The 16,910-nt window shown below is 37.5% G+C and overlaps 1 protein-coding gene across 2 annotated transcripts in view; it reads left to right on the top strand.

The window, feature by feature from the left end:
- The window catches only part of akap6 (A kinase (PRKA) anchor protein 6), a gene marked incomplete at its 5' end in the record, with an annotated part of 161,965 nt that overhangs the window by 70,209 nt on the left and 74,846 nt on the right, over positions 1-16,910 (top strand). For both annotated transcript variants that reach the window (XM_079833639.1, XM_079833638.1), the window contains one exon: positions 13,730-13,863. In XM_079833639.1, coding sequence (XP_079689765.1) covers positions 13,730-13,863 — 134 coding nt within the window. The remainder of the gene's footprint in view (positions 1-13,729; positions 13,864-16,910) is intronic.

Raw genomic sequence — 16,910 nt, 5'->3', positions numbered from 1 at the left:
GTGCTACAGGCTTGATCAGAACGCAGATTTCGGTGCCACATAAATTAAAAAGTGCTTCCGCGCTTTGGCTGGCGCCGTGCCAGAGACAGACACCCTCAGCGCTCGTCACATATCACAACTAGTCAGTGTTTTCAACCACATAATGTTTATTTTAGGTTTCAGACATTTAAATGCTCATACGTACTAGCAAAAAATACACACGGATGTCTATGGAAGCGGCAATAACAATCCTTTCAGACAGTTATAAATTGACTACGTGTTTTATTCATATCAGATACACATTATATAGTGACTATATAGTTTACTCTATTCTTCTCCCAGTTCAGCGGTCACTTACTTTCTTGTATTTCGTGAGACAAGGATGAATTTATGTGATGTAAATCCGACAGATCCGATTCTCTGAGGCGCAAACTAACATGGCGCTGCCCATCGCGCATTATAGATCAACTAACACACATATTTGAAAATCAGAATATCAGATAGCTCGTGACATAGTTAACAAGTTTGTGAATATTTTGAATAAAAAAGAAAATAAACCCGATACAGCTGTCATACAGCATTCTTGGCTGCTGTGTGTCATGTGAGAAGCATGACACGTCGCCATGGAAACAATAAGGCGATGCGTTCTAAAATATTTAGCCAGAGAATATGGTCATATTTCTGCAAAATAAAGCTGAACCTTGAAGCTGGTTTGTAGCATACCAAGAATACAGACTACTAATGTTATTAGTACTGTAGTGTAACTGTTATTTAGTGTTAAAGTATGCCTGTTATAGTTGTGTTAGGTGGCTTAGGTTTTACTGTGAATTTGTTAAGTAAATTGTGTTTTGTATGTATTTATATTATATTTTTAAGTATACTTTTAACCTTTTAATAAATAGTTCAATTTAAATACTTAAAAAAAATCCAATAAAAAGCCATTCTTTAATGTCATCCACCTTGCTTTGTGGCTCTTTTTTCTTTAAAGTATCGGTTCAGCCACCGTTTAGGCACCGGTACCATTTTAAAAGTATTGGTTTGGCACGCGATAACGATACCCAACCCTATTTATTAGTAGCTACTAATAAACAGCCAATATTGTGGTAATATGCATGCTAATTACTAGTTAGTAGTGATAATTGGACCCTAAAGTGTTACCAATATTACATTTACGTTAAATATAATATGTATGTGTGTTTTGTATTTTAGCTCAATATATATTCAAACAAGTTAATAAAAATATCTATATATAAATATCTATACTTTTTATGTATTATAAAAAAATATTTGTATATATTATATACTTTATAATTATATATTGTATATATTATATATTATAAGTTGCTCATAACTGCTGGTCTAGCATCAGTTTTGTCAGTAATAATAGCATATTGGCGATTTGGCAAAGGATTGAACAATGTAGCCAATCACAGACATGACTGTTGATTTCTTGAACGCAATGGCCAATCAGAGTGAAGTTAGAATCCAGTCACCTCAGAGCCGGAGTCGATGCTGGGTTCTGCACGTTCACAAATCCTCTTATTATAACAAAGTGTAGATATTATGGAAATAATAACTTGTGCAATGTAGACAGCTTCATTGATTATAACGGAACTTAAGATTGTGTCATCGAGTTGAACTAAGATGAGTGACAGCTTTTTAGTGATTATAAAGGGAGCGGTCTTTGTACGCTTTCGAGGCGATATATAATCAATTCAGAATTTGAATAAATCTTTAGTTTTTTATGCTTGACCAGAATCCACGCTGCAAAGTTTCTGGAGTGACATTTGCTAAATTCATGTATTTGAGCGATTGTTATTGTCATGCCTGATTTGCAATTGATGACATGCAATTTGAACAAATGAGTTGTATCTTGTTTTCTTGTTCGTTATCATTTGAGGTGCAATCAGGCAATGGAACACTTGTATTTCTGCAAGTCAGGGACATTAAGTAGAAACTAAAATACAACATGTTTTATGTCTTTTGAGCTTTAGCTTTAAAGTGTGAAGTTCAGTATTGAGACCGTCACTCTGTGTGTGTGTGTGTGTGTGTGTGTGTGTGTGTGTGTGTGTGTGTGTGTGTGTGTGTGTGTGTGCGTGTGTGTGTGTGTGTGTGTGTGTGTGTGTGTGTGTGTGTGTGTGTGTGTGTGTGTGTGTGTTTGGAGGCAGAAGCTTTTAGCGTGTGGAGGTGGCACTGGGATTTGTGTGATGGAGTTTATTTCAGACCCAGTTCTCTGGGGCCAGAGGAACAATAGTCTCTCAGCAGCCCTTCCTTCACCATCTGGAACAAATATAACAAATAATAAATAGAGATACAATGGGGCAGAGAAATGGAATTTAACTTGGCCCGCAGCACTTACCTGAAATGTGCATATAATGGTGTGGGGCATTTGTCATAGCGAATGCTTTCTGGAGTTTTTGTCCTACTGTTAATGAAATAGTAAACTTGGCTCTGTACATTATGCTCCGGCTTTATGCATCGATTTCTGCAATTGCTTTCTTTGTCTTATTACTAAAATCAATTTCCTTCTGTGATTGCCAAGAAGAGCATTTAAAAGCACTTACTTCATGTGATGTTTTCTGACTCTGTTCCCCAGCTCTGCGTCTTTTATTGTTCGTGACAGCCCTTCCAACAACAAATGCCCTACACATATGCCGTTCTTGGAAAACGCCTGGTGAATATTAGAATCAGTCTGCCAAGGACACTCAGTCATATTGAAGACAGACGTATTAAGATGTTCCCAATCCTGTTCAGATCAAAGTCTAATTTCTGGGTACAGTGATGTTGATATTGTTGATGTTGACGTTTGGAGGCAAAAGCACACATTGTTCTGGATCAACATGTTCTGTCCTGCTTTTTTGTTCATGGACCAACATTTACCATGTTTAATATACATACAAATCACCTGTCAAGATATAATATAATACTTATTTAGAATGTGAAGTTTGTGCATGCAAAAATATCCGTCAAATCCAACGTTTTGAACGATGTTCACTAACCCGGCAAAGTTTTTAGTTGGATGGGCGTTTATTCTCTTTAGCATGCAGTATTTCACTCAGTTCCCTGATCAATACGTTTTAATTTCAGCGAGAGTAGAGCAAATTTATACTCACTTGTGTTATGTATTATGTATGACGTATAGTCAAAACATCCAGTTTCTCATCCAGCTTCTCAAAATACTACCATCTATTGTGCACGTTACTTTTTGACAGACAACGATGTTGTGATATTCAAATGATGTGGATTTGAAAACTGATGGATTGTAAGGTAATAATAATTTATTTCTAAGCCGGCAAGTATTGATGAAGTGATTGATGCCCATTAGTGTCCATATTTTTAGTTCTAATATTCCAACTGACAATTTTTGACGGACATGATAACGTGCGTTATTGGTGAACTATATTAGATTTTTGGGTAATTATAAAACATGCTGCAGATGTTCGAAATGCTTTTTGCGTAGTTCATTATACTTATTTTAACAAAATTAAGTTTATTCTGTGGTTTAAATAGATTATATGTTACTTTTTATTTTCTCTTATAACAATAATCTATAAACCCATGAAAATGCAGATCCAGTAAAATGTAAATAATTGTGAAAAATCACTTTTTAAAACTTATGTTCCAATTTTAGCCAATTTTGACTCATCATATAACATTTTGAAATATATTAAAATAGAAAACCGATATTTTAAATAATATAATACTATCAATGTAATAATATTTCACATTATTACTGTTTTTTTTATTCCTCATTTTTATGTACACGTGACAAGTAATTCTACTTGAACCCATACCATACCTCTACTTCTATAATTACAAGGGTTTTTTTTTATGGTTGATGAGTATTTTTTATTAAGGACAAAGAATGATAAGGAACATGTACTTGGGTAAATCGAGGTATAATAATGAACCCCTTTTTTGTAAAAGTGAATTAGTTCTTGCTAATACATGAGGCTTTAGACAGAATGTGGTATCTCACTGGGGATAGGGCTGCTGTACTCTCTCTCTCTCTCTCTCTCTCTCTCTCTCTCTCTCTCTCTCTCACACACACACACACACACACAGGCCTGCAGGCAGTGGCTCTGACGACTGATGTGTCTTTGTGCTTTAATACACTGACACAGTGTTTGAGTTCAGTCTGTTCAGCTCAGAGTGGCCAGTAGAGTTCAATCTATCCTCTACATATCAGTCTGATCTACTGGGGGGTTATAGTTTTATTTGACCACAATCCACTATGACAAACAACCTGCATTCACCCCCCCCCCCAAAAAAAAGCTAATTTCTGCTCACAAAACCTCAAAAGAAACCTCTTCAAGGTATCCGCAATACCGTCTCCTTCCGATTTCAAATGAAGATCAGATTTTTTTATGTTACTTAATTATTTCCTAATTAGTTTGCATGTTAATTAAAATGGTGGCTAATGTTAATTACCTATATTAATGGATTCTCATGTAACACCTGCCCGAAGCGCTTGGCTCAGTTTTCAAAATATCTTAATCTAAGCCGGTTGATGCATGCCGTCTCGCTTTGTTGAAAAGCGGCGAGGAATTGAAGTCAGGGGATTTTTGAAGCAGGTCGCATTGAAGTAGTCAAACTAAACACGCTCTTTTTTTTCCTCTTCTACTTTCATTTGAAAGCTGCATTTGCAGAGAGGACTGGCATATTGCGATTATAGTCGTATTTGTGAGCATGCATTATCTGTGATGCGTAATCTAGTAAATGGGTCATTCTATGAAACGGCTGCCTTTTCCATTTTGAAAAGGGGATTTGTTTTTTATGTTTAAAATGTTTTCAACATTGTATCCGATTACTAGTGTGTTAAAGTGTGATCCGAAAATGTATTTATTTTAATACATGTTGGCAATTATTTAAACACACTTTTGCACAAATTTTCTAACTTAAAGGTCCCATGGCATGGCATTTTTCTATTATTTTATAATGTTTCCTGAGGTGTACTTATATTGTTAGTATGATTTTTACATCAAAAAATGTCATAATTTAGAAATAAAAGGCATTTTTTCTATACTGTTATTACCCCTCTGGCTTGAATGCTCTGTTTCAAGGGGCGTGTCTGCTGTGAGACTTCAGTGAAAACGCCCACTGTTGTGATTGGCTGACATCTTTGCATTTGAAATGAGTGTTAGATTATGTTGCGGAGGGGGGCGTGGTTTAGCGAGGCACTGCACACACTGCATGCATGAGAGAAAGAGAGAGACTGACTGGGCACTCGTGAACCATAGAGAGCTGGAGGAAGTTTTTGAGAGCGCTGTGCTGTTAGCGCGAGCTTATTTGTAGCTGAGAGTTCTGAATAAACAGTCCCAGTCACGTCGACTCTGTCTTCTTCCACCTTATTCTACGAACTTTGTAACACATGTACAAGATGAACGTCGAGATGAACGAATCTTCAAAGTGTGGATTATAGCATTATTTTATGTTCTATTCCTATCACATGAAAGGCTGCAGTGATGAGCATTGAGTAGACAGACAGTCTGTTGGTCGCGTGAATGCAGTGATCTCGTCATTGCAGCGCGTTTTCTCTCACAAAATGCTTTCACCACAACTAACAGCAAACACAAAATCGACAGGAATACAGTAAGAGCTTTGTGCAGCATAACAGCGTTATTCATTATAACGGCAGTTTGGACAAGTGTGCAGATACACTCGCGACGTGTGATTGACGTAAGTTTAATCACTTAAATAACAGATTTGTTTCATGCTACTAACAGAAACGATCGTTTTAGTCACTGGCTTGATTCACTGATGCACAACGCTTAGGGCATCAAGACGGCGATCTTTAAACGATCTAGAAAGAAAGTCTGAGTGAACTTGAATGATTAGCTACACATCATTAATGAACACTGCTACTCACTGTTTGTCGTAAAGTCTGTTTGTAAAGCCTGTGCTGACATTGCGACTGATAAACTGAATCCATTTCCTCCACATTCTCTGGGCGGGCAAAGCAGAGGAAGGGGAGGTAACCTTTCCTGGTATGACGTCATAAACACGAAAATTCCAGATCAGCTCGTCTGAGCTCTCATTTTCTCAAAGGCAGAGAAAGACAGCCAGAACTCGGTTTACACCCATCACAATTTCTAGCCACTTGGGGACCTTATACAGGCTAGGGGAAATCATATTAATGTTAAAAAAACCTCATAAAATGAAATTTTCATGCCATGGGACCTTTAATAATTTTTGCGTTGACTCTTAATGAACTTACAGTATGTAGCATGGCCGTTACCATGTCTTGAACACTGTGGGGGGGACCAATTTTGTTATTTTTATAAAGCATAAAGGAACAGAACAGTGAGCGAAATTCTAGTTGGGAAATAATAATATTTCCCAATAATAATAATAATAATAATAATAATAATTTTGGGACTATTTGCAAATAATATTTGCATTCATTTGTGTCAAATACATCGTTAGTCTCGAGATTCTTCCCGTTAGTGAATAAATACATAGATTCCTTAGTGGTCTGGTGGAAGAATTTTTGTAAATTGTGTTGAAGGTTACAGGTTCTAATCCGCCCCCATATAGTTTTTTTTCTTCATTAAAATCAAAGATGTTTAATGATTGTAAATTAAGAGCATGGACACGTTTGTGTGCATTTTGTTTTGTTTTGTGAGTCCCCGCAATGGCATTAAGCGCTAGATTGACATGCTCGTCTGTGTAAAGACATAAAGACAAAAGAGAACATAAACCCCGCCTACTTTGATTTGATTGGCCATCTCAATCATTTTGACATTGACGAGCGTTGTTAGACCTGAGGCAGGCCGGACAATAAATTTTACTTTTAAACCTTTTTGTCATCCTAACATACAGAGCGCTGCGTAATGGAGTGCAGTGCAAGGATTTCAAATATTTGAAATGGCAATTTGGCCATTTCTAATTATTGGGAGGGACTTGTCCCCCTCAATGTCTATGGCGGTTACGGCCCTGTATGTAGCAGAGCGCTGTAAACTAACCAAATTTTAAAAAATTTTCCTGAAAAGGTTTTCTTGCAATATATTTCTTTTAAAATGAATGGCACTTCATTTGAAATGATGTTACATAATGCAGAAATTTCTGCATTTTTAAGTGTGACTTAAGTGTTTAAATATTTTCCTAGTACTTCCATGCTTTGATTTTTAATATTAAATTTTTTCAGCAAGAAGCAGACAAATATGCATGAAAATGTAGATTTTTTTTTTAATTGAGAAAATTGGATTTTGTTGATGTGAAATGCCTATAATAACACACGTGTATGAGAGGGGCACAAACCCGTTTTTGTATAATGACCCAGATGTTTCTCATCACCCGTCCATGATGGGCGCATCGACTTTGACATTCTTGACACACACCTGGCGCAATTGCTTGGCATGCATGAGAAAGCTAAAGCAAAGCAAGACCATATTAAAGCGAAGATGGTCTCTATTAGATTGAAAATGATCACCCGATCAATACGACCCCCTGCCTGACTAATCCATAACGTGAACATTGTTTCAGACCCCCGCACCTTTTCCTGCTTGTGTCTCTGGGTGCTTAGACTTCATGGAAGCAAAGATCAGCGATTAAATGTCACCTTTCAGCAACAACATTAAATAAGAAGCAGCAATTTGGCTCCTAGCAATTGCTAATTTCACGCCCTGATAAATGTTGCAGGAGCTAAAGCTTTCAAACTGCCTAAGATATTTCTTAAAGAGACGGCAGCATATGCAGGTAAAGGCCTGATGCGTTCCATGGGGATGAACGCACACTTTCCTGTCAAGGTCAAAGGCGTTGTTTTTGCTTTAAGCTAAATGTAAGTCATCTCTTATTACCAATTAAAAATTGATTCTGACCTCATCAATTAGATTTAGAGTGAGGGCTTTTTTAAAATAGATATTTGAAATGCTGTCTTAATAAATTATGGTGCATTAGAAGAAATTTGACATTTACCAGAGACGGTATACAGGGGCATTCACAGTCACACATACCTGTACAGAGATTTACTGCGACCAGAAATCATTCATTTTCAGGAGCATGAGCGACACTGACCACTCGCATTGTGATATGGGCATGTCTAGAAGGGCGAACAGAGAATGAGACAGACCACTCATACAAAGATGAATGGGTGAAAGTAGAGTGTTCAATATTGGGGCTGTAGGATTGGAAGTCCTGGCTATTAGGTAAAAAAAAAAATCCAATCTCCATTATGTTTGAGGCTGTTTTTTCCTTCTTCATTTGAATAGATGAAGTATTTGAATGACCGGAAAACAGTGACCGCCCACTTTTCCAGCTGTCTTGGTCTCGGAAGTATTTTTCCAATTTATATTCTCCATTGGCATTTCAAAACATTCTAAGCCATTGAACCAAACCACCAAGCTCCGATCTGAATCGCAACCTTTGAAGCAACATACTATATGTAAGATTCAGAAAAAACGACAAAGGTGAAGCACTGCAAATTTCGTAATTGAATCAAAATTGATGGTACAATATAATACCATTCATAGTCATTGATTAGCGATATTTTTTAGAAATTAATACTGTTATTCAGCAAGAATGCATTAAATTGATCAAAATTGATAGTAAAAACATTTATAATGTTGCAAACTATTTGCTGTTTCGGAATGCTGTTTTTTAAATCTTTCTATTCATCAAAGAATCCTGAAAAAAAACTCCTTTTCCATGAATATTAAATATTAAACAGCACAGCATTGATAATAATAAGAAATGTATTAGCATATTTAAATGATTCCTGAAGGATCATGTGATATTGAAGACTGTAAACTCCAGGAATACTAATACAGGAATAAATTACATTTAAAATATATTACAATTGAAAGCATTTATAATAATAGTAGTAATCCATCTTGAGGAAGACCATCTTGGTTATGTAATTCAGAAAAAACGACAAAGGTGAAGCACTGCAAATTTCGTAATTGAATCAAAAATGATGGTACAATATAATACCATTCATAGTCATTGATTAGCGATATTTTTTTAGAAATTAATACAGTTATTCAGCAAGAATGCATTAAATTGATCAAAATTGACAGTAAAGACATTTATAATGTTGCAAACGATTTGCTGTTTCGGAATGCTGTTTTTTAAATCTCTCTATTCATCAAAGAATCCTGAAAAAAAAACACGTTTTCCATGAATATTAAACAGCACAGCATTGATAATAATAAGAAATGTATTAGCATATTTAAATGATTCCTGAAGGATCATGTGATATTGAAGACTGTAAACTCCAGGAATACTAATACAGGAATAAATTAAATTTAAAATATATTACAATTGAAAGCACTTATAATAATAGTAATAATCCATCTTGAGGAAGACCATCTTGGTTATGTAATTTCCAATATTACTTACCACTATTTCCATTTTAAACATGAATGATTTTTTTTTATATATATTTTTTTTATATATATATTTTTTTTTTCCTTTAGGCTTCCACAGAAACACACCATCAGATACCATCACTTAACAGCCTTAATTTCTCTCAGATTCTCAGTGCAGAAAATGAATGGGATTTTATTTCCTGACCTGGACTGTTGTACTCAATAGTTGCACGATGGCCACCGAGTGAAGTGACTTCCTTTAAAGGTGCTTTGCATTTACGTGCATCTAGAAGAGCATAACTTCAAGAATGTTAATTGAATAATGTCCCACATTTTGTATGTTGCCAAGTGCTTGTTTGATAAAGCACAACCAATTTATCTTGCACCTACGGTGGCGTCTATTCCAGTGGCAGTGTAGATAGCCATAGAAATATGGCCCCCTGTGTTTTTTATTGCATACATAATCAAATTTATTTGACCAAGCAGTCAAACAACTGCAAATGAATGTGGTTGTATCAGCAGCTGGATAGCTGCAAAAGACAGATAAGCGTGAATGAACGAGAGCAACTTCGGTCTGACAACACTGTAATAATCGCCATTATTTTGAGCTATAAAGTTGCGTGATTCATGTCTGAAGACCCCACCACACATTAAATCCAGCCTTTATGACTAGTGATTTGAAAGTAATAGTTTCCAAATGAGTTTCATGCCTTCTACAGCTCCTCGGAGGCCCGCTCTCCTCAAAAATAATCTCCTGTCGTAACTTTTCCGAGGAGTAAGACGCAGAAAAAAAGCCAGTTGTCAAGAATAGCAGGGCATTCTTTTTCCTGCTTGTGAAAGTGAAAACACTCGAATGAAATACCGCCTCTTAAATGACAATTGGGGAATTTGCTTTGCTTTCTTTTTTTAGCACAATATGACAGCCTTTCCCAGCCACGTGTTGAGTTTGTGAAGGCGTATTTGTAAATTTATGAGCTGCTTTGGTAGAACCCTCGGCCATTTACAGCTGCCGCCTCGACCCCACACAACTCCCGGCTGAATTTATTTTCCGAGCATGCCTGCGTGTGCGCCGCTCGCCTCCGATGCTGCCTCTGAACATCAGGACGAACCTGATGGGAGACATTTCAAACAGGCCGATGTATGTTCTGGCTGTTTTGAACACCGGTCGTTGGGGGGGCCGGGATGGCGGGAGACTTCCCACCGTTTTCAATCTTGCCGCAACGCTCCTCGCATTCAGAGCAGATGATAAAGAAATGAACGACCCCTGTGTTTTGTCACATAGCTTAAATGTGGAATTTAGGAGGTATCCATCGACCCCTGTCCAGCAGTTCACCTGTTTTTTTTTCTTTCTTTCTTTCTTTCTGAACTGCACGCTAGAGTTGCATTTTTCTCTTCGTTAGTTTATATCATTCTCCAGCTGGTTTCAGTGAGACTCTGTCCTGCTGCCACATGATTCGTCTTCCCATCTCTCTCTCTCTCTCTCGCTCACTCTTTTTTTCATTGCAATGAAGCAACAGAAGAGCGTTACTCAATTCTGTTTGGATTATATTTGATCCCGATGAATTTCTCCCTCCTGTTCGATGTGAAACACATGTGCCTTAAAGCTCAAGGACGATCATGTCTGTGATTGTTTTCCTCCAGTGCATGTTTTTTAAACACAATCTGCTGATTTTTTTGCAGTTCTGTCTAGCTTATGAAGGCAAATCAGTCTGGTCTGTTCATGCTTTGCCTGACGGGCCTTTAATACTTTACTATTATTGACGTTTTTATTTATCTTTGGTACAATACAGGTAAAAAAAAAATAGTGGGATTTTTAGTGGTGTTTGCTACGGCTATGTTTGACAGACTGGAATATCACCTCATATCATGCGTCTTGTTTGGAAGAGTGTGGTATTATTTTTCTAAGCAATTGGATGATAATCATAGATTGGGGGTGCTTGCTGAGATGAGCAAGCACTCAAATTTGCATAACATTTTGAAATATTATTACAATTTAAAATAAGTGTTGTGTATTTGAATGTATTTTAAAAATGAATTGATTTATTTGATTGCAAATCTGAATTTTAGGCAGCTATTACTTCAGTCTTCACTTCATTGTCATAAGAAACATTTCTTGTTAATATGAATGTTGAGAACTGTTGTGCTGCTTAATATTTTTGTGGAAACCATGATAATTTTTTTTAGGATTTATTTAAAATAGAAAACATTTTCAATAATAGCTTTTGGTCAATTTAATGTGTTCTTGCTGAATATTAATTTCTTTAAAAAAAAAACGGTATACTAACTGAGTATATATATTATTTTATGTCAGTCTGTATTTGTTTTTTTCACTGCATACGTTGTTAGGCATTTTTTTAAACAAAGTATTCTCTCTTACCCATCTTCAAGGGGACATTAGTCTTTCTGACATTTACTGAAAAACTACTTTGAGCATTTTAGTTTGTATACATATATAGATAATGTGAGGTGCACCTAGACTGACATGATACAGGAAGTGATGATGGCCACAGTTTCAGCTCATGATTGACAGTGGAAACGCGTGGTGCGTCCCAGAAGACGTCGAACTGACACAGGCATTTAAACAAAAGGGCCCAAAATGACTTGATTCAGCCGATTTTACTGACATCTTAGTATCTATTTCACTTGAGGGAAAGGAGGTAAGCATTCATCAAATGATTGAATTTATATTGATTCCTGCCATATTAGCAGTTTAAAGCAAGACCTCGTTTGACTGCACGAGAGAGAGAGAGAGAGAGAGAGAGAGAGAGAGAGAGAGAGAGAGAGAGAGAGAGGGAGACGGTGCAAGAGGGTTTTGAATGATTCTGTTTGAAATAAGAATATGGGAGATTCACACGCAAATCCCTTCAGTCTGCATATCTGAATAAGAATATCTTTAAACGGGACAGGAGGGGAGAAGGCGGCAGGAAATCCAGCCTAACCGTAGTGTGCAGGGATCAGGGTGGTTATTTACCACTTCGGCGGGAGGCTGTGCGTTCCTACAGAGGTCGTACGGAAAGCCGAGAGTGGCTGTTAGCGCAGTGGGCGACGTGGAGCACTCCAGCCCATAGGAAAATTAATTAAGCGACACTTTGCTTTTAAGTCAGAGGCTTACATGTGTTTTTCTTTAGTTGACATTGTCTGCCTTGAGATTATGAAAGCTTAGCCTTTATCTCAGAAACTGATTGCACTGCATTGTGGGAACAGGCTCTGCGTACATTATGGCACGAGGAGACAAACGCTCATCAATAGCCCGATTTCTCCTTCAAGTGCTGGATGGCTGATGAATGTAGGTTTATGTGCTTGATATCGATGTTTTTCATATTCACCCATGGGAGCCGCATCTTCCACCAGCTCAGACATATGCATTTATAGATTTCTAATGCATTTCGGCTCTGTGTTTTTAATACAGGACGTTTTTGCAATGGGGGAGTGAGATCAATGCAAATGCATCTTACCCGCAACCAGCCCTGCAAGCCACAGGAGAGGCAAATCTCTACAATGTCCTCGACTCAAAACCGAAGTGGCGTGCTGGGCTGAACCGTCCTTAGACTCAAGGTGGCTCGAAAAAATTGCTTTTGTCGGAGGTGGGCATCGGTTATTATTGTGTGTGTAAGCCACTCCGGTGGGATTGAGTAATTAGGATCCTGACATGGCATCGGCGAGCCAGCCGAGTGAATCAAAAATGAAGGCAAATGAAAGCAAATTCCTCTGAGGAGGGACAGGAGAAGTCGGCGTGTTTGCGCCGCTAATTTTCTAGGGCTCCTAGTTAGGTTCATTTCATTCCTCCCAAATGAGCAAAGCGCCCGAGCCCCGGCGTTTGATGCCCGCCCAATAAATGGAATGAAAAAGCGACACATCTTTCTGTTGATTTTCTTGTTTATTATCAAGGGTAGCTTTGATTGAGGAGCAGTTTACATTCATGGAATCGTCTGACCTTTCTAGAGGCATCTGCCGAGCAGGCGTGGGGCGCTCGGTGGAGAATGTGAAGCCGGCGCACTTCATAAAGTGTTGAGAAATGAGCAAAAAATCAAAGCCGTCTGTTGGAGATTTTATTGGCTCGCTCATTCATCGCCTCGTATTTTGCACAATAACTGATCTCCGTCAAGCCAATGTAGCCAATTTTCTCAAGCACCGAGGAGAAATACATATTTTTTCCATCTGATTTGAAAAGCATGTACAAGTGCTTCCTAATCACTGCTGAAAACCAACACACTCCTTTCTGAAATGGAAGGGCGCCAGTTTCAAGCATCTCTCTTTATTGCTGCCGTATTGATTCGGCTAAATGCTAGAAGTCTGAATTAGTTTAATAGTTTAGCAAGTCCTAATAGTTTATTGTTTTTTTTAATAGTTCTTGAAGTTGGATCAATGACTTTGAGGTAATTGTTTTCATAGAGGTTGCTGAGCTTATATCTATTCTTTCTCTCCATTTGTTTTGGTGTCAGGAGTTGGAGGTCCAACAGAGCTGTCGGGAGGCACAGAAAGATGTTCTGGATCAGATGAGAGTGAAACTTAAAAGCCAGCAGTACTGCTCCAACAGCAGAAGTGTCGACTTCACCCTGATGTCCAAGTCCAACAGGTACGATGAGAAATGTGACTGCTCAAAACCTAGCGAGCAGCTTCATTAAGATGCCTTATTTTTGGTCATATTCTAAAGCAGCGTTACATGTATTCTCTGCATGGAGAATGCAATCCCAGAATGCACCATGACTAGCTCAGTGAAAAAATCAATTCAAGCTGACAAAGTGAGAGAAATAGATTTTTAATACATTAAATACTGAGAAGTATCAGTAATAAGTGTTTGTCATTAAAAAGATTATGCTTGTACATTTATACTATTGTGTCGTTCATCATCATTTTGAAAGCATTTGACAGGTACAATTGTAGACTAATGCTTTGCTGATAAAAATGTCCTTTAAATCTCATATATATTTATTATTCATTTTAATCAATGTTACGCATTAATAATAATTTATTATAAAACATTTTGTTGACTAAAAAATGTGCAAAAAGATGAAAACACCCGTCAAATTGTATTTCATAAACTTTTATATATTTATTAAACATTACATTATTATTTTTAGGATATCATTTTTAGGATAGTATTAAGTATGAGTTTGTGTGGCAACACTGTATTGACAATGTGAGTTTTTTATTAAAATATTGTAATTATTGTGTATGTTTTGCAATATTTTTTATGACATTTTCATCCGTAATTTTATTGATTATGACTTTTTGGAAGCCAGGTTTTCTATGCCCTTTGGAGCCGTATGCATGTTTTTTTCTTGCGTAAAACGTTGCAAATCCTTCTCTTAAGAGTTTGCCTGAGTATTATGATCCTGCATTAGAACACCAACAACTTACATTTTTCATTTTTTGCCTTGAGTATTTTTATTTATATTTGCGTTTTATCAATACTGTAAATTAGGTTTATTTTAAGGACTTGATGCAACCTTTCTCTAATGCTACTTAATGGTTGTGATTACAGACATGCATTATCTTTTTTTTTTCTTTCCTAAAATGACTAATCCTTTTATTTGGTGGTCCATTAGTTCTCTATCCCCCTCTCGCTCTCTCTCTCTCTCCTGATCCAGTAAAGTCCTGAGTGTTAACCGCAGAGTCCAGATCGGACTCCTTTCCTTGGCTTTGAATCAAACATCGTTTTAATCCTTTTAAGCTTCTCTTGGTAATGATTTATTTTGCAGTAAAAAACCCATAATGATCCTTTGAATTTTAATGATGAGCTGCCTGCTCAAGGATTCATTGTTTTGACTCTTTAGCCCTTACCTTTACATGGAAACATGTCTTAAGGGAGGAGCTGTCGAATTCGATGGCCTCCGGTGCCTCTCTCCAGCTCGTCGGCCTCATCAAGGGCTGCCGCCCACCGCCGCGACTCCCAGCATCCCCTCGCACCTGATAGAAACTGGACGGCTGCCATTCAGAAATCAAAAGCCCTCTCCAGAAGAGAAACACAACAGACAGCGGTGAAAAGGAGATGTTAAGTCCCCGCATTAGGCGCCAGGGATTAGCACCATAAATTAAAGAGCTCTTTCTATAAAACTGTCACTTCGTATGAGATGTGAGGGGTGTCAATACAGCCGGCCAACCTTTCCCTGTGAGGCTCAGGGTGAACTGTGATGAATTAGACCACCTCCCCCCTCTTAGAAAGGTGGCGGCAGTGCTGAGTGGGGGGCACGTTGACGTTAAACGGATTTGAAAAGAAAGAAAGATGGAGAGGCATCCATTTCTGTCTCACAGGAGTGTCAGTGCTGCGCTGACCCGGAGGAGTCAGTTTCAAGTGGCTAACGGCTAATGCATGTCGACAAAATCGCTCCTGAGCAGAGCGAGATCTGAAGAACAGGTGGATGACTCAAAAGAAAGGAATAAGACATTGTATTTTGCTTAAACAGGCTGTAAAGTATTTTTTTTTTACTTATTTAATTTTGAATTAGCACTATAACTTAAATTAATAAAGTACATTTATAACGTAGTTTGCATAGCAGCTGTAAACTATGATTTGCTGCTTGCTGTTGCTAGTCAGAAGAAAGGATATTACAGGAAGGTATAGTTCTCGTTCTGGAAAATGAAACATGTTCAGAAGAGAAAAACGTTGTAGTTTTGGAGTACTATAGCATATAAGTGATAAAAGTGACTATAAGTGATAAAAAATGGGTTGCATTGTTGCATTATTTTCATGACAATTAAGCACATTATTAATATAATAAAGTACTAACGTGACTATATATACATATTAGGGATGCACCGATATGAGAATTTTGGTACCGATAACCGATAATTCTTTATCATTCGAAAGCCGATAACCGATATATTGGCTGATAAATCGAAATCTAAATTTTTATATAATTTGTGAGAGCCTGATTACAAAAACAAAACTCTCACCATTACAAGCAATGTTCCATGTTCTCATTATAATTGTATGTAGCTTATATGACAGACTTGCGCTGCACATGTTGCTCTTAACTGTATTATCCTTTTTGAAGCGATTCCGATCATATTTCAAGCTATTGAAAGCCATCACGGTGAACAGTGCACAAATGAAGTGTCTCAGCGGAAGGAAAATTTATCGGCTTTAATATATCGGCCAAATTTTCTTATCTGGCCGATAACGATAACATTAAAAATGAACACATATCAGCCAATAGCGATATGGTGGCCGATATATCATGCATCCCTAGCATATATATATATATATATATATATATATATACACTCACCTAAAGAATTATTAGGAACACCATACTAATACTGTTTTTGACCCCCTTTCGCCTTCAGAACTGCCTTAATTCTACGTGGCATTGATTCAACAAGGTGCTGAAAGCATTCTCTAGAAATGTTGGCCCATATTGATAGGATAGCATCTTGCAGTTGATGGAGATTTGTGGGATGCACATCCAGGGCACGAAGCTCCCGTTCCACCACATCCCAAAGATGCTCTATTGGGTTGAGATCTGGTGACTGTGGGGGCCATTTTAGTACAGTGAACTCATTTTCATGTTCAAGAAACCAATTTGAAATGATTCGAGCTTTGTGACATGGTGCATTATCCTGCTGGAAGTAGCCATCAGAGGACGGGTACATGGTGGTCATAAAGGGATGGACATGGTC

Source organism: Gobio gobio (genome assembly GCF_949357685.1).
Source record: "Gobio gobio genome assembly, chromosome: 13".
In the NCBI taxonomy this organism is placed as follows: domain Eukaryota; kingdom Metazoa; phylum Chordata; class Actinopteri; order Cypriniformes; family Gobionidae; genus Gobio; species Gobio gobio.
Note: the sequence above shows the minus strand (reverse complement) of the source record. Positions and strands in the feature narration are given on the sequence as shown.